This window comes from Salvia hispanica, chromosome 1 (assembly GCF_023119035.1).
Source record: "Salvia hispanica cultivar TCC Black 2014 chromosome 1, UniMelb_Shisp_WGS_1.0, whole genome shotgun sequence".
NCBI lineage: Eukaryota > Viridiplantae > Streptophyta > Magnoliopsida > Lamiales > Lamiaceae > Salvia > Salvia hispanica.
Genome location: NC_062965.1, coordinates 35,251,440 through 35,270,961, shown reverse-complemented (window position 1 = coordinate 35,270,961; position 19,522 = coordinate 35,251,440). Strand labels below are relative to the sequence as shown.

The window sequence follows — 19,522 nt, the reverse complement described above, 5'->3', positions numbered from 1 at the left end:
CGTCTTGGGGGAGGGGGGACAATCAGAACAATCAGAACCATCACAATTATAAGAACCATCAGAACCATTAAATGCCACATTTGGTACATCTAGTTGTTCACCAACATCCCTCCCAAATATGTTGAATTCAAAGTTACGATGTTCATCCCTCCTAGATGTCCCAACATCAAAACTATGATGTTCGTCTCTCCTAGATGTTCCAACATCATGATGAATGGTAGGTGGTTCAAATTGCAAAGCAGTACTAACATAAGTATATTCAATAAACAGTTCAATTTGAAGTGAATTTTCAGCAAACATATACTCCAACAAATTCTCATCCACTGGTGTAGCTATATAATTGACCACTTCACTAAAAGCCACAGGATGCCTCCATGTTAAATCAATCGTATGTGCATCCAAATCAATTCCAATTTTTTCACATATTATTGAAACTAGCTGATAATAAGGTATCATTTCATTCAATATAATAAATGATTCTGCACAAGGGGGATCATAAGCAACACCCAAACCTAGGAGCTGAATAAGTTTCTTATTCCAATATAAACTCACAAACACCATCAATCCTGCAAAATAAGTACCATTTGTTGCTAGTCGTTGTTGAACCATTCTATACTAGAGGAATTGATATGAATATAGAGAAGAGAGAAATTGGTGTGATAGGAATGAAAATGTTGTGAGTTAAATAGGCAAAAATTACTTTTATATAAAAAAAATTGGGACTGGGGTCTGGCCCCTGCGCCCACAACGCCGGGAGAAGCCGCAACCGGGCGCGACCCCTGTGCTAACAACGTCGAGACGAGTTGCATCTGGGCGCTGCCCCGGGCCTCTCCACCGTCCCTGAGCGCAATCTAGGATCCGCCTACCCCACCTCCAATGTGTGTGAACCCGGGCCGGAACTTAGGTGCGGTCCGACCCCTCTTTTTGGCTAGTGCTGCGGATGGCCTTAGGCCATCCACAATGCAGTGGACAAACTAGGAGTAGGACCGCACCTGGGGCCCGACTCGGGCCTGCATGGTTGGAGGTGGGGGAGGACGGGTTTGGGATGCGCCTGGGGCTGGTGGTGAGGCCTGAGGCTGCGCCCAGTTGCGGTCCGACTTTGCGTTGCAAGCGCACGGGCCATGCCCATTTGCGGCCCATCCCGGTGTTGTGGGCGCTCGGGACGAACTCCAACTCCATTTTTTTTCATAAACTTTGATTCTTTTGATATTTTTTCCTATTTAAACTCAACAACATTTTCATTCCTTCTACATTATTCCTATTAATTTTTTGAATATAATTGTTCAACATTTTTAACTTTTAGGAAATTGAAATTTTTGAATTTTTATAAGGTTTGTGATTTTTAATTTTAGAATAAACAATGAATTTTTCGTAATATAATTGTTCAATATTTTCAATTTTAAGTAAAAAATAGTTTGAAGTTGTGAATAGTGTCAATTTAATATTTGTGGCTTGATGGGGCCAAGATGGCGTCCGCATGATGGTTGTGAGAATTGTGGGAGTTGTGGCCTAGCGCAGAAAATGAAGAAAATAATGACGTGGAAGGATCTTAGGGACTGTCTTGGAATGGGGTCGTGGTTGCCCCTAGACCTGAGGTCATTGCATATTTTATTTGTCAAGTACTCCTAGTGTATTTAGACCATGTACAATGCTCGACTCCAAAATGAGAGAGAGACACGAAATTGTATTGGGTCATTATGAGACAATTGGAAATTTTAGTTGAGCGAAAATGAGAATCATTCATCAATTGTGATTTTTTGAGAACTCTCATATTCTCTACATTTATTTATTATTAAGTTATTGGACAACGCAAGTACTACAATTCAACTGAAGTAATCGAATAGGATAAAAGGGTAAGATAATAAAGATAGCATAAGTGATTTAGCTATTTGGATAGGCACAAATAATACAAGTAGTATTTATATTTGTTAGTATTAGTATGATTTGATTGCTCAATACACAACATCAACTGAGAATACAAAGCAACTAGACAAATTTTGTTCAATTTTTTCTAGTAGATACTGTAATTGCAAAAGAAAATGCGACTAGTGTACCTACTATAATATTATTGCTTATATATAGAGATGTGAGATTGGATGTTCTTTAATTCATATTTATATTCTTTAACCCTAAACCTCTGTGACATGTTTCAATCCAAACACAGCCTAAAATAAAAAATTATAACTGCAATTTAAGTAATTAGAGGAAGAGCAGTAAGTAGTTTCTGCATATTATTACTCACAAATTTTCACATCAATGTCTCAAACACATTTCCACAAGATGCATAAAACCAACAGCAGATTAGTTACAGTGTTAAGGTCCTTTCTCCTCTTCAAACCTCCTTCATTTTCGTCGTCGTCTTCGCGGGTCTAGTAGCCCCCCTGTATGTAAGCGTTCAAGCGGTTCAGCTCATCGCGATGCTCCCTCACAACGGCACTCACCACGTCCCCGATCGACACCATCCCCATCATCCCACCGTTGTCCACCACCGGAATGTGCCTGATGCGATTATCTGCCAATTCAACGAGCCAATCAAGACCTTACCCTGTCACCGGCCAGTTTAGGTATTAATTCTTCACGGAAACAAAACGAGTACCTGTCATCAGCTGCATTGCCTTGAGAACTTTCGTGTCCGGGGTTACAGTGATGAGCTTATTCTGCAATCAACGTGTGGCGTTAGTTCCATTTTTTCATCAGGCATGAACTAAGGTTTTTGAAGCGGAGAAGAATACCTCTTCGGTCATGATGTCCCCGACTTTTGTCGACTTGGATGATCTTCCCTGGACTATGATTTTCCGGAGATAATCTGGATAACATCGAAATTATAAGCACCGAAGCTGCTATGGAAACAAGATACATCACCACAAGCAAGAATTTCATCTATCCGAGTTTCGGTTTAGCATAGAAGATTCCTTAAAAAATCGAGTATCACTTCAATAGTTTACCTAAACGAAATGACCAAACAGTTATCCGATTAACGAGTTTTAAGATTTGAGTTCTCGGATTTCTGCTAACCACAAGAGAGTCCACAACATCATATCTTTTACTCGACTCAATATGTTTATATTAATGAAAAGGAAAGGTTTGGAAACTATTTCGAAGTTGTATTTAAGCGTAGATGTGCAAGATTGAAGGCGGAACTCGTTAGTACTAAGAGAGGTACCTCTTTCAGTGATAATCCCCGCGATTGAGTTCTGTTCCCCTGGTTTAACGACAACAAGAGCTCCCACATTGTGCTGAGTCATCTGCAACAGAGAAACGGAACGGTTCAATCAATAATCCTCACAAGACATCAAAAAGATGCAAATTGCAGATGCATACCGACTTGACAGCATCGTAGACAGAATCATCAGTGGTGCACCAAAGCCAGGATCCGTCCGCGCCCTTCCCTTTGGCGGTCAGAACATCGGAGATCTTGGTGCTCTCAAAGCCGTGCTCCTCAATGCGGGCTGCAGAGGTGGACTCGTGGCGAGAGAAGATGAGCGCCCGCATTGCTGGAGGGACGACACGCACGTGCTGCAGGACAGCGTTCTTGAGCACGCCCCCGTTTGAGAAGATTGCTTTAATTCCTCCTTGCATTTTGCCTCTGGAACTGAAACAATATGATTTCACAAAAATCACAGTTTTTAGTACTCCATCCAAACTAACAATTAGCAAATACTACTATTCTTGCAAGATTCAACAAAACAATTCTAGGAAAGATTGACAAACACAGCAGGGAATATAGATAGATCCAACAAGAATGTGTACACATAAAGCAAAACTGTTTTCCTATATGCTTTATTCTTACTTGCAGAGTCTACCAAACAAGACTACTAAAATGAGGATCCAATACATCTAATCACATACACATATTATATATCCCTCATATTTTTCAGGCTTCAATCATATAAACATTTCAGATTCCAATCTACTCCAATATAACCTTGTACAAAGCTTGATTTTCTCCAACACACACAAAAATGACAAAATCCCATATCACAAAATTCATGAAATCACAGATTGAAAACATAATCAAAACAGAGATAAATCTTCAAGAACTATGTTTTACCCGAAACACAGTTCACATACAAGAACGATTAATCACACATTAAAAAGTCCCATTCTTGACACACACACATACAAAAAGGGGGATAGAGAGAGTACCTGAAGTGATAAATTTGTGGAAGTGGGGAGTTTGGACTGAGTTAGAAGAGTGAAGTGAAAAAGTAAAAGTCACAAGAAGAAAACCCTATGCAGTTAGAGCAATCCCTACTTTCACAAATTTAATAAGACCGCTTCTATCTCTCTCTCTCTATCCATTACGGAGGTCACTCTGTATCAGCAAATGGCCACTTGTCACCTACACCGTGACTTGATCATCATACTTTTCCTATTTCTTACATTTATTTATTACCAAGATCGAAACTTTAATATTTTTTTGATCCAATTTTACGTTTTTTATAAGGATTATCCAACTGCGATTAAATTGAGATTGAAGATTGAAACGGTTTTCATTGTAGGTGAAAACCCTTTAATATTTTCAAGATCCTGTGTTTGTTATGCAAATTAGAAATAAGATTAGGACGAGAGGAGTTTGGTATATTGGTGAATCGACAAGAGACAATAAGTGGTGGGGACAATGTTACATATTTCTGGTATGAAATTATTTATTGAAGTTAACAATATGTGTCTTTTAATCATAGTACATTGTCACGTCGATATCAAAAACTAATTTATTGCGAATCATTATATATTTAATTAGATTCAATGAATTACATCGTTTTAGATTGAGATTCCTCTATTAATTTTATAATAACTAGAATAAGTTAATAAATAAAAAAAGGGGTAGGGATCGAGTATATATGATTGAAGACTTGGTAGTAGATGATACTACCTGCTAATAGTATAAAATTGATAAAGTAGAGAAATGTATAAAAGAAAGAGATAAAATTAGTATTATTAGTGGAAAATGAATTTTAAAAGTGATGAATCTATTAAAAATAGAAGGTGATTGATTTTGTGGATAATTCAAAATGAAAAATAATACTACTCATTTTGATAAGAGTTTAAAGAATTAAAAATAATTACTCATTTTGATAATTTTTCTAAGGAATGGCAGGGAAATTCGGAGACTGAGAAATTATGTGTGAACAAGTACCTGACTAGTATTATATTATTATATACAATAATATTCTATGCATAGAGGCGTCAGACAAAGGAAAATCAATTAATAAACGAATATATCGTAAATATAAAACGAATATAGTAAGTAAAAAACCGAATGTATATTTAGGGTTTGTTGATATCACTATTGGTGAGTGGTCCTAGTATTGATGCCTAATTGCCCATAATGAAAAATAGATGTTGGAAGACATAAAATTATGACAAATGAAACAAAAATATTTAATGACAAATTATTTAGGCAAGATTTAAGGTGAGACAAGCTTGGATAAGAGGTTACAAATTATACAATATTTAATTAGCTGGGACCATATATAGAGTAATACTATTAAAATATATCAAATCCATGAGTCATCTTGCACTTGGAACATATCCATTACCTCAAACCATAATAATATATTAATATTTGAAAAGTAGGGATTCCATTATATCCAAAGCACTAGATTAATTAAATAATTGAAATACAATTTGGCAACTATCGATAGAGAAACTATCTCCTGTCCCACTCCATTACCATCATAATAATAATCTATATATCAATCAATGAATTAAAAACTTATTTCAACTGTTTGATGCTTTCGTTGAATGCAAATAAATACTATATATGATGGTTTAAATAAAACTAACCTGCAAACCATACAAAGGGAGTTCACATATCGACGTAAGCTTAGAAATTTGCCTAAATGTGATAAAGTGATTAGTAAACTTGCATGACACACATTCAATTATTTAATCTTTAAAAAGTTTATTACACGTTAAAAAAATTGCTTAAGAACGCGATATAACAACGATGTTTCAAGCAATTTTTCATCGATGCAAACACAGAATTAATTGAACCAAAAATCTCTATTGACCAATTAAGCACAAAATTACTAACAAAAATCTACATTTTTTATAGTGAATCAATATCTCATACCTGCAAAATCAACTAACAAGTGATTCTGATTGTGATCGCTGCTGCTCAACACAAGAACAAAATTAGAATCGATTCTTATCCAAGAGGGGAGATCTCCGGGACCAGCCGACGTCCCTATAAATAATTTGAAACGCGGAATAAATGCTCATTTCACTCTATTCTCCAACTACCTGTTATTAATTATTGTATTCTTTAACGATTTGCAACAGAATTAGCATACAAGAATATAGACCTAGATTTTTAATAGAATTTTTAGGTTGAGCAGTAAATAAACTTTACTTGTGTTCGATTTTTGCAGGTTTATCAGATTGTTGAATCCATATTGTGGAGGTCCATTAGTATTTCAATATGTTGTAGGAACTATTTCTAGTACAATTATTTTATAGAAGAAAGCTAGGAAATCTGCTTGTAGAGACTTCACGTATTATCTGGTGACTTTTTTGTGTTCAAGTAAATGAAAGGGCCCAGTAGATGAATACCCATTTGGACTTTTGGATTGTTGGGCTAATGAATTTTTATTATTTATAGCCCAATTATAATTATATAATCTATATTAACTAAGTCTAGCCCATTTCATTTTACATTCTTGAGATCAGTCAATGCAACACATTGTATGATCTGAGATGTTACATTAATCGCGTGGAGAGAGGGGCAAAGAAAGGTATGGGAGTTTCCTTTATTGATTGGATGGATTTCATAAAAATAATCTTGTTTGATTAACTTATCCTTCAAATACTCAATAATAACCAATAAAATTAGCATTATGGTTCAATTAGGAACACCAAACTAGTTCAGATTGTACTATAATAAAATCATGGGATACGTATCAACTAGTCATTGATTAAACTAAAAGAATACAGTTACTACTACATAGATGATATATATGGCTTATGGCATCATGTTTCCATTAATGAATTGCAAGCTAGATGCTCATGTCACAACTTCATTGTTAGTATGAAAGTAAAATCAAATTCCTAAACACCCAATAAAATTTAGACTCAAATCCAAATGCAAATGAGATCACAAGTGAGTCCTACTTCACTTCAGATTCTATTAAAAAACACCGTCTACACTCATACACTACTTGCTAGCTTATTCATTGTAGTATTAGTTATTAAACAATTTATAAAATTGAAATACAAATGAACAATATATAACGAAATTATTCCATTAAAAAGCATCCTAAAAATTAAAAAATTACAATTATAAAAAAATTTAAAGTTCTAAAAATAGAAAAGTATTTCATCGACCTTGGTGCAAAGTGCAATGATCATGTCGTTGTGCATCTCACATGCCATCTACATCGATAATGTATCCCTTCAGTTCGACCAACTGTTTGACCTGCATAATGAGGTTGAGTGCTAGGAGACGGGGTGGGTTCCGCACCTCTCCCACTCGTGGAGTTGTCAACATGTTGGTCACTTATTTATTTATTGTCCACATGTTTATAACTTGGTATATTTATGTTTATTAAAAATGGAGCAAGGTTCAAACCCATTTCCATACAGAAAATAACCCTTAACCAATTATACAACCAAGTTAACATGTATTTCTAGCCTGATTTATGGTATAAAACAGTTTCATGTATGCTATTGAAGCATTTCTATTGATCAACGTTGAGAGGTGTCGCCAACATATTACGGATGATACAACTTGTGTTGGTTGTGGTGGAGCTCAAGAATCCATTGATAACGTCTTGAGATATTCTCCATTTCTATCCAAGAGATATTTGGTTCGGGTTTATTTCTATCCTATTTTAGTCTCAGGCTGATTGAAAATCAAAACTTAAAGGAAAGAAGTAGATGGTTCCTCTTGGAGTACACTTTTTGGTTGATTTGTTGGAGTCTATGGAAGAATAGAAATACCAAGGTGTTTGAGGGTGAGACGTGCATGGTCGGTGGATAGCATGATGAGTCAGAGTGGGGCTTGGGAATGGGTCAGTGCTCAATTATGTTACACGCAAAACCGTGATCAAAGTTTGAGTTGGTTTAGGGGTTCTAATAACGAGCTGATATAATCGTGGTTTTTTTATAAGTTATAGACCAAACGAAAAACATTAAATTCTTCACCGGTTGTTCGGTAAAGATCACCTCCAATATGGTACTATAAAACATCACCTAATACACCAACAAGAAATTAACATGCGGATATTATTTAAAAATTGATAAAAATACTGCCACTCCAAATTCCTTCGCCAAACACCCTTTCTCTCTCTACCTCTCATCCCCACTCAAACTTGCATTTTAGCAATTTAAACCGGACAACATCAAAATCCGGCGTCTTCAATTTCGACGGCAATGATCTCCCTTGCTGGAATTCAAAGAGTCGACGACCTCCACTGCGGGAAGCCGATGATGGTGACGAATCTGAATTCAAGCAATAAAATTGAATACAAAGAACAGAGGTAGAGAGATTTACAAATTCTAATCAAAACTGAAAGTACTGCCACATGCACTCCCGAAGAAGAGAATGCAAAACAATGTTGAAAAACTTCCCGTCTCTTTTCTTCTTACATATTTGTTCTTTTGTGCATTGTGTAACCATGAATTTAATCTTCCACATTAGCATAAATCATCAATATAGTTTCAGATTGGAAGCAATGCTTGAAAATTAAGAGGGAAAAGAGAGATTTACTGGTGGTTGCAAATTTATGAGGGAAGGGAGAGATTTATAGTGCAGTAAGGGTGTTTGGCGTGAGTAAATCTGGAGTGGCAGTATTTTTATCAATTTATAAATAATATCCACATGTCAATTTCTTGTTGGTGTATTAGGTGATGTTTTATAAAATGTCGGACCGTTGATTGTTGCTTCGTTTCATTTGATAGACTAATGACAAATGCTTAACGCTTTATAATTATGTATGTATAAGACTTCTTAGTTCTGACAATATTTTGTGATTGTAATTTATTTTTTAAATTATTTCATTGTTTTTACAGGGCGGACACCCTTCCTAAATTTTTTTTTCCCTTTCATCCTACTGCTAAATCTTTTGAAATTTTAAAAAAAAACAGTCTATAGCCCTTCCTAAATCAATGTTATTGAAATTAAATCTGGAAATCAAAATTTGCAGATGTGAGTTGAGAAATATTTGGTTGTTACTGCCGTTTTGGGGAAGAAGATGACCCATCCAATTATAAAATAATTGATTATTCCTTGAAGATTGACCGTTGATCTATAATTAATTAGGTTGATAAAGGGTTTCTTGTGCTTTAATATTGTAAATTCCAATGCTTACTCTTGTTATTTTCTCTTTACTTTCTTAAACTACAAATTAAGAATGAAAATATGAAAATACATGTCATGATTAATTTTCTTACTCTGACTTAGTCCGAGTTTTAAGAATTATAGGAGTATTAGAAAATGAATGAAAAAAATTTGTGGAATATGAGTTATACTTTTATATACTAGTTTTACTACGAATTTAAAAAATTATATTAGAAAATGAATGAAAAAAATTAGTGAAATATAAGTTATAATTCTATATAATAGTTTATAATAAATCGTGATTAGGATGAGTTGGTAGAATGTGAAGTCCACTTATCGAAATAAAAGAATAAATGAGACCATTATTCATAGATGTATGAGAAAAGGAAATAAGAGACAATTATTCGCGGACAAATGAAATATATAGTTCAGTCCCTACTATGATTTTTTTTTCTGCGTCCACTGCTGCTTTTAACTATAGGATTCAATTTATTTGAGTATTTTCATTAGATATATTCTTCAATCAAAAGATCATGATTTTTAAAAAAATATATAAAAATGAATTAATGGCTTGAATATCAGTTTATCAAAAATGCCACACAGTATTTTTTTAATACTATATTTTCTTTTCAAACGTAATTCAGTGGCATCAGAGATAAAGTCTTTACTCTTTACTAGTAATTATTTTTCTAATTAGAGAAAAACACTTCGAAAGAATGAGAGGTCATATTCATAACTGGTTTTTGGACCACCGGACCACCACTGTCTTTATCATCCTTGAATTTATTGCATCAATTTATTAGCCAACCATACGAATAGTCACTAAAACTGATTATTATTTAAGTACTCTAATTAATTAATAACGAAATTAAAAAAGTACATTAAAAACATAAATAAAAATAGGACCTATAATGAATTTCAACTTTTATTTAAAAAACTACTATAATGATCTAAACTTGATTATAAAATATTTCTTCCATCTCGTAATAGTTGAATCGTATTTCTTTTTAGGACGTCTTAAGGTAATTAAATTATTTCTATTTTTTTTGGCAAAAACTTTATTGTAACACCCCTAATTGAAAACACATTTTGGTACCCTTTTTTTTTTTTTTTATATACATATACACGATTTGTTTAGCTATCCACAAAAACATACATACTTAGCAAACGTGTAGAAAGAAGTAAAAAGTCCCCTATTGCAATCTACTCCTGTACATGCCCCGACTAACATATCTAGGGAGTTACTCACACGCAAAAAAATTCGCTAGTGACCCGACTTGAGCAGCTGTACAGTAAAAAGGGTTAGCCCGATCACCTAGTCTGCATTGGAAAAAGAAAGATGCGGAATGAGCTTCAACTAATTCAATAGTAACTCATCGTTAGAGCACAAATTCTGGAGTTAAAGTGAACATTCAGTTAATGACAACCATAAGTCTCTTCCTCCATAACAAGCATCATCATAACTATGTACATATGCCTACTTTCAAAAAAAAATTGGAAAAACAATGCACATCTTACATTCGTGTCATTATCCCTTAAATTCCCTTAAACTTATCGGAGTCATAATCATGAACGATATTACACAATTGATAGGATATATCCCACGATAAATTTCACCACATAATATATCAGTCTACAAACAGTTAATCGAAATAAAACACACAAAATACATATCTCCATCATATCCAACATCCACACGTATGCAGATTTTTGAAGATATCATATACATCACAACACACATATTATCATTAATTAGTACTCGTTTTTCTGGAATATAGTTAGTACTGAGTCCGAGTACACATTGTAGACGAAATATGGTCGTATGAGGCTAATTCTCCACACACCATACATCAATTTATATTTCCTCCAAGTACATCGTACATCATATTTTAATTCCTCCAATCACACCTCACAACAATTAGTATTTTCACCAAATCACATCGTACATCATATTTTGATTCCTCCAATCACACCGTACAACAAATTGTATTTTCTCCAATCACATCCTACCTCGTAATTAAATTTCTCCAATCACACCGTACATCATATTTTAATTTCTTCCATCACACCGTACCTCAAATCGCATTACCTCCAATCACACCGTACATCAGATTTTAATTTCTCTAATCACACCTCACAATAATTTGTATTTTCACCAGATCACGTCGTACATCATATTTCGATTCCTCCAATCACACCGCACAACAAATTGTATTTTCTCCAATCACACCATACCTCGTAATTTAATTTCTCCAATCACATCGTACATCATACTTTAATTTCTTCCATCACACCGTACATCAGATTTTAATTCCTCCCATCACACCATACATAACATTATATCACCTACAGTCAGTCATACCATGCTCACATACCATTTCTTCCTGACCTATCATCTATTTCATATTCATACTCTTATCCCATAATTTATAACATAAACAACTGACTCAACTATATAAAATTACATAATCATTTCTTTCAGTAACACCACTCAACATACTCAAGTGGTAAATCATCTATCACATTCTAATATACCATCTCTGATTGATATCCAATTTCAGTTTCCAATATAGTATCTCTGACTGATATCCAATATTCAGTAGGTAATCACATAACTTTACTCATAAATTAAGTCTAAAGTAGAGTATATATATATATATATAACCTCAAAATCCAAAATGTCTTGATATTGGAATCGCCTTACTCCTTCACCTTCGTCTTCTCCTTGCCCGTATTAGTTCTTGAGGTGGTATTACATTAATTAGAGATAAGTCCAGCCTAGACTCGCCGGAAAACGGCGATAACAACGCCGGAATCCGCCGGACAGCAGCAACACAGAGAGGAAAAAGAACTGGCGTGTGAACCGGTGACGCGAGGGTCGCCGGAGAGAGCTTATCGTCGTGCGTGTATGTGTGTGAATGGCAGTGAGTGTATGTGTGTGTGTGTGGGAACTTGGTGAATGGATATGTATGTGGGAATGTTCCCGTAAGTGGGTTCAAAAGAGATTTATATCTCTTAACTTCTATCATTATCCTTTTAATTTTATTTCTATTTCTATTTCCTTTTTCTTTCTTTTATTTCATTTTCTAAATTTCACCCCACACAACGATATACTATCCACAACATATACTACACAACTTCTAATTATGTCTATTTAATATTTGCATTTTAACTGACTTAAATTTTTGTTTTATACTTTATTTTCCGGGCTATTACAACTCTTCTCCTCTAAAAAAAAGAATTTTGTCCCCGAAATTTATACCTGATTAAAATAGATGCGGATATTGTTCTCTCATTACATCCTCTGGTTCCCACGTAGCCTCTTCGATTTTGTGGCTCCTCCATAATACTTTGACTAGTGGAATCTGTTTATTTCTAAGTTCTTTTATGTCTCGAGCCAATATCTGAACCGGTTCCTCGTCATATGTCAAATTTGGTTGTACCTCAATCGAATCTGTTTTAATTATATGAGAAGGGTCTGATCGATACCTTCTCAGCATTGACACATGGAACACATTATGAATCTTTTCCAGTTCCGGGGGTAAGGCTAGTCTATAAGCTACTGGACCCACACGTTCAAGTATTTCATATGGACCGATAAATCTAGGGCTCAGCTTACCCTTCTTCCCAAAACGAAGCACTTTCTTCCATGGTGAAACCTTCAAAAAGACTTTATCGCCAACACTGAACTCAATATTTTTTCGTTTCAAATCTGCATAAGATTTTTGCCTATCGGATGCTTCTTTCAGCCTAAACCGTATTAATCGAACTTTATCTTCGGTCTCATGTATCAGATCTGGTCCCAAAATCTTCTTTTCACTTAGCTCAGTCCAATACAATGGCGTTCGACATTTTCGGCCATATAATGCCTCATAAGGTGCCATTTGGATACTCGATTGATAGCTGTTATTATACGCAAACTCAACCAATGGTAGGTACTTCTCCCAACTACCATCAAAGTCTAAGATACAGCTTCGCAACATATCCTCAAGAGTCTGTATTACTCTCTCTGATTGGCCATCAGTTTGTGGATGGAAAGCTGTGCTAAAATTCAATCTAGAGCCCAAGGCCTTCTGAAATATTTCCCAAAATCTTGATGTGAACCGTGGGTCCCTGTCAGAAATTATAGAGGTAGGTACTCCATGTAATCGTACAATTTCATTAATGTATAATTCAGCTAGTTTTTCCATGGAGAAATCAGTTCTCACAGGAAGAAAGTGAGCTGATTTTGTCAATCGGTCAACAATTACCCATATAGAGTCCTTTTTCCTGGGTGACATAGGCAATCCTGACACAAAATCCATGGTGATTTTATCCCATTTCCACTCCGGTATCGAAATTGGTTGCAATAGACCAGATGGAACTTGATGTTCAGCCTTAACTTGTTGACACGTTAAGCACTTCGTCACAAACTACGTGATATCTCTTTTCATTCCAGGCCACCAGTAAAATTCCTTTAAATCCTGGTACATTTTAGTACTCCCTGGGTGCATCGAATACGAACTATTATGCGCTTCACGGAGAATATCACTTTTCAGCCCGTTGTCATCGGGCACGCACAATCTTTTTCTAAAATATATACATCCATCAGGACTTTGTTCGAATTCAGATGCTCCTCCCTTGCAGATATGTTCCAATTTAACTTTCAACTTCTCATCACTCCTTTGCGATGTTTGAACTCGTTGTATCAAGGTGGATTTTACTCTTACTTCCGCCATCAAACTACCGTCATTCAATGCTCCCAAATGTGCATTCATAGCCCTCAAAGCAGAAAGTGACTTTCTACTTAGTGCATCGGCCACGACATTTGCCTTACCAGGGTGATAGTCAACTACACAGTCGTAATCTTTGATGAGTTCCATCCATCTTCTCTGCCTTAGATTCAACTCTTTCTGTGTGAGTAAATATTTTAAGCTTTTATGATCTGTATATATAGCATCTCTCGCCGTACAAATAATGTCTCCATATTTTCAAGGCAAACACTATAGCTGCTAACTCCAAATCATGTGTGGGATAGTTCTTTTCATGAATTTTGAGTTGTCTCGAGGCATAAGCTACCACTTTACCCTCCTGCATTAATACACAGCCTAAACCATTGTGTGATGCATCGCTGAAAATTGTATAGTCTTTGCCTGATTCAGGTGGAATCAACACAGGCGCCTCCGTGAGAATCGCTTTCAGCTTTTCAAAACTCATCTGACATTTGTTATCCCAACGAAAAGGAACATTTTTTTGAAGTAAAGTAGTAATGGGTTTAGCAATTATCGAGAATCCCTTCACAAATCGACGATAATATCCGGCTAAGCCAAGAAAACTACGAACTTCAGTAACATTCTTCGGAGGCTTCCACAATACTATTGCTTCAATCTTCTTTGGATCCACCCGAATTCCTGCAGCCGATACAACATGACCGAGAAATGTAACTTCCGGCAACCAAAATTCACACTTACTTAACTTGGCATACAGTTGCTTATCTCTGAGTGTCTGCAGTACTGTCCTCAAATGTTGTTCATGATCACTTTTAGTTTTGGAATACACTAATATATCATCGATAAAAACTATCACGAACTGGTCAAGATATAATTGAAATATTCGATTCATTAAGTCCATGAAAGCAGCAGGGGCATTTGTTAGCCCAAATGGCATGACCTTGAACTCATAATGTCCGTAACGGGTTCTGAAAGCCGTCTTGGAAATATCCGAATCTTTAACTTTCAGTTGATAATACCCTGACCTTAAATCAATCTTCGAAAATATGCTTGCCCCCTTTAGTTGATCAAACAAGTCCTCAATTCTTGGCAATGGATATTTGTTCTTGATTGTCACTCTGTTTAATTGCCTGAAATCGACGCATAATCTCATTGATCCATCCTTCTTCTTCACAAACAGTACAGGTGCTCCCCATGGTGATATACTCGGACGAATGAACCCTCGATCAAGTAATTCCTGAAGCTGGGCTTTCAACTCTTTCAGTTCAGCAGGAGCCATCCTATATGGTGCCATGGAGATAGGGTTTGTTCCTGGTGCAACTTCGATGGCAAACTCAACTTCTCTATCCGGGGGCAAACCAGGTAATTCTTCAGGGAACACATCCGGATAATCACATGCTATTGGTATTTCTGGTAGCTTTGGGTCGGCTGTACTCGTATCCCATATATATGCCAGGTAGGCCTCACAACCTTTCCTAATGATGTGGCTGAAATCACATTAGATAGGTAATTTGATCTTTTTCCAACCACCAAGATTTCATTATTGTTTGAGGTATAAAGAGTCAATCTTTTTTGGGAACAATCCACTACTGCACGGTGTACGCATAACCAATCCATTCCAAGTATGATGTCGAACTCGTGAAAAGGTAACTCCATCAAATCCGCCGGAAATAAAGACCCTTGGACACTTAGAGGACACTCTCTATATATTTGATTCACTATCAAACTTTTCCCTAAGGGGCTAGACACCTCTATATCAAATTCAGTCTTTTCAAGAGGCAAATTAAATTCTTTTATAAGATTGTCACATATATATGAATGTGTTGAACCAGGATCAATTAATGCAGTAACAGATATATGAAAAAGTGTAAATGTACCCAATATCACGTCTGGTGCATCATGCTCCTCTTGGGCCCGAATTGCATAGGTACGCCCTGGTGCTCTTGATGTAGCTCCAGATGGTTCCCTCTGACTCCTACCAGCTCCAAAACCTCTTCCTGAACCACGTCCTCGATAGTTAACTGACTCAGATCTCACATATGTAGGTGCTGGAGCATTCACCTGTCTCGGACAATCTTTCGCATAGTGATCGCTTGAGCCACATCGAAAGCATAAGCCTGCTAGCCTCCTGCACACTCCAGGATGACGTTTCCCACAATGTTCACACATGGGTGGGCTATCGAACCCACCTGAGCTAGCCACCGAAGGGGTTGGTGCTCTCTGTTTGAATTCAGGTCCCTGGTTTAGGCTTCTTCCTCGGAAACGTGTCGGTGCTGAATACCCACTTCTCCTGTTATCTTTGAACTTCTTGCTTGAAAATTGCGATCCGGAGTAAGATGCTTCTGTATGCCTTTTACCCATGCTCTTGATATCTTTCTCTGTTCCATCTTTCGAATCCAAGGCTTCCATGTTTTGCGCTAACTCCGACAATTTAGTCAAATCATCTTCTCTTGCTCCTATCACTAATTTCTGGATATTGTCATTTAGCCCTCGTTCGAACCGTCGACACATCTCTCGTCATTAGGAACAATCTCTCATGCATATCGAGACAAACGTTGAAATACACTTTCATACTCAAGAACGGACATGCTACCCTGTACCAAGTGGAGGAACTCCCTTTTTCTTTCCTCCATGAACTTTACCCCCACATATCGCTTTCTGAATTCTTTTACAAAGAATTCCCAGGTGATCATCTCCGGAGTGCATCTCTCTACTTTGTTCAACCACCATATATATGCTTCTTCTTTTAGTAATGCTACAGTACCCTGTAGTTTTTCTTCTTGAGTACATGGCATGAAAGTGAAGATTCGCTCAAGTTGTTGTAACCAGTACTCAGCTGCATTAGGATCATCAGTTCGCCTTCCTTTAAAGTCTTCAGCTCTATTCTTATGTAATTTTTCAACCACCGAATCTCGAGTAGGAGTTGTTGTTCCTGCTATCTGGCGCAAAGCAGTCGCCATTGTCTGTAATATATCGTGTCCCGGGATTGGGACATCATTGTTTACAGGTTGTTCTCCAGCTTCAGAACCTTGCATCATACTTTGGGCTTCATCCTCAGCCATATTTAGAGTTTTAGATTCACCACTTTAGAATCATACACCTATATATACCAGCTGCATCAGGTCACTAGCTCATACACAATAAACTCTTTTGTGGCATATACAAAACACATCAGACCTTATCTAGTCCTAGAATCAACCTAACCTGTGCTCTGATACCAAAATATGTAACACCCCTAATTGAAAACACATTTTGGTACCCTTTTTTTTTTTTTTTTTTTTTTTTTTTTTTTTTTTTTTTTTTTGTTTTTTTTTTTTTACAAAAACATAAGACTATTTATATTTATATACATATACACGGTTTGTTTAGCTATCCACAAAAACATACATACTTAGCAAACGTGTAGAAAGAAGTAAAAAGTCCCCTATTGCAATCTACTCCTGTACATGCCCCGACTAACACATCTAGGGAGTTACTCACACGCAAAAAAATTCGCTAGTGACCCGACTTGAGCAGCTGTACAGTAAAAAGGGTTAGCCCGATCACCTAGTCTGCATTGGAAAAAGAAAGATGTGGAATGAGCTTCAACTAATTCAATAGTAACTCATCGTTAGAGCACAAATTCTGGAGTTAAAGTGAACATTCAGTTAATGACAACCATAAGTCTCTTCCTCCATAACAAGCATCATCATAACTATGTACATATGCCTACTTTCAAAAAAAAATTGGAAAAACAATACACATCTTACATTCGTGTCATTATCCCTTAAATTCCCTTAAACTTATCGGAGTCATAATCATGAACGATATTACACAATTGATAGGATATATCCCACGATAAATTTCACCACATAATATATCAGTCTACAAACAGTTAATCGAAATAAAACACACAAAATACATATCTCCATCATATCCAACATCCACACGTATGCAGATTTTTGAAGATATCATATACATCACAACACACATATTATCATTAATTAGTACTCGTTTTTCTGGAATATAGTTAGTACTGAGTCCGAGTACACATTGTAGACGAAATATGGTCGTATGAGGCTAATTCCCCACACACCATACATCAATTTATATTTCCTCCAAGTACATCGTACATCATATTTTAATTCCTCCAATCACACCTCACAACAATTAGTATTTTCACCAAATCACATCGTACATCATATTTTGATTCCTCCAATCACACCGTACAACAAATTGTATTTTCTCCAATCACATCCTACCTCGTAATTAAATTTCTCCAATCACACCGTACATCATATTTTAATTTCTTCCATCACACCGTACCTCAAATCGCATTACCTCCAATCACACCGTACATCATATTTTAATTTCTCCAATCACACCTCACAATAATTTGTATTTTCACCAGATCACGTCGTACATCATATTTCGATTCCTCCAATCACACCGCACAACAAATTGTATTTTCTCCAATCACACCATACCTCGTAATTTAATTTCTCCAATCACATCGTACATCATACTTTAATTTCTTCCATCACACCGTACATCAGATTTTAATTCCTCCCATCACACCATACATAACATTATATCACCTACAGTCAGTCATACCATGCTCACATACCATTTCTTCCTGACCTATCATCTATTTCATATTCATACTCTTATCTCATAATTTATAACATAAACAACTGACTCAACTATATAAAATTACATAATCATTTCTTTCAGTAACACCACTCAACATACTCAAGTGGTAAATCATCTATCACATTCTAATATACCATCTCTGATTGATATCCAATTTCAGTTTCCAATATAGTATCTCTGACTGATATCCAATATTCAGTAGGTAATCACATAACTTTACTCATAAATTAAGTCTAAAGTAGAGTATATATATATATATATAACCTCATAGAGTATATATATATATATATTACCTCAAAATCCAAAATGTCTTGATATTGGAATCGCCTTACTCCTTCACCTTCGTCTTCTCCTTGCCCGTATTAGTTCTTGAGGTGGTATTACATTAATTAGAGATAAGTCCAGCCTAGACTCGCCGGAAAACGGCGATAACAACGCCGGAATCCGCCGGACAGCAGCAACACAGAGAGGAAAAAGAACTGGCGTGTGAACCGGTGACGCGAGGGTCGCCGGAGAGAGCTTATCGTCGTGCGTGTATGTGTGTGAATGGCAGTGAGTGTATGTGTGTGTGTGGGAACTTGGTGAATGGATATGTATGTGGGAATGTTCCCGTAAGTGGGTTCAAAAGAGATTTATATCTCTTAACTTCTATCATTATCCTTTTAATTTTATTTCTATTTCTATTTCCTTTTTCTTTCTTTTATTTCATTTTCTAAATTTCACCCCACACAACAATATACTATCCACAACATATACTACACAACTTCTAATTATATCTATTTAATATTTGCATTTTAACTGACTTAAATTTTTGTTTTATACTTTATTTTCCGGGCTATTACATTTATTCTCTTTCTTTCTCTCATACTAGTACTATATTAGTATCTTTATACTTTAT

At 35.9% G+C, this 19,522-nt stretch overlaps 2 protein-coding genes and 1 long non-coding RNA gene across 3 annotated transcripts; all 3 read right to left on the bottom strand.

The window, feature by feature from the left end:
• Positions 1 to 2,199: 2,199 nt before the first annotated feature.
• LOC125202121 (CBS domain-containing protein CBSX3, mitochondrial-like) lies at positions 2,200 to 4,303 on the bottom strand. Its single transcript, XM_048100462.1, has 6 exons — positions 4,147 to 4,303; positions 3,322 to 3,592; positions 3,164 to 3,245; positions 2,733 to 2,806; positions 2,597 to 2,657; positions 2,200 to 2,512 (listed from the first exon to the last, which is right to left on the bottom strand). The coding sequence occupies exons 2-6, from the start codon at positions 3,577 to 3,579 to the stop codon at positions 2,370 to 2,372; spliced, it is 618 nt and encodes a 205-aa protein (XP_047956419.1). The 5' UTR covers positions 3,580 to 3,592; positions 4,147 to 4,303; the 3' UTR covers positions 2,200 to 2,369.
• Positions 4,304 to 16,526: 12,223 nt separating this feature from the next.
• Positions 16,527 to 17,054, bottom strand: LOC125195202. Its single transcript, XM_048093389.1, has one exon. The coding sequence runs from the start codon at positions 17,052 to 17,054 to the stop codon at positions 16,527 to 16,529; it is 528 nt and encodes a 175-aa protein (XP_047949346.1).
• Positions 17,055 to 17,319: 265 nt separating this feature from the next.
• Positions 17,320 to 19,443, bottom strand: LOC125213610. Its single transcript, XR_007174976.1, has 2 exons — positions 18,918 to 19,443; positions 17,320 to 17,543 (listed from the first exon to the last, which is right to left on the bottom strand). It is a non-coding gene; the product is annotated as an uncharacterized LOC125213610 (long non-coding RNA).
• Between the last annotated feature and the right edge of the window lie 79 nt (positions 19,444 to 19,522).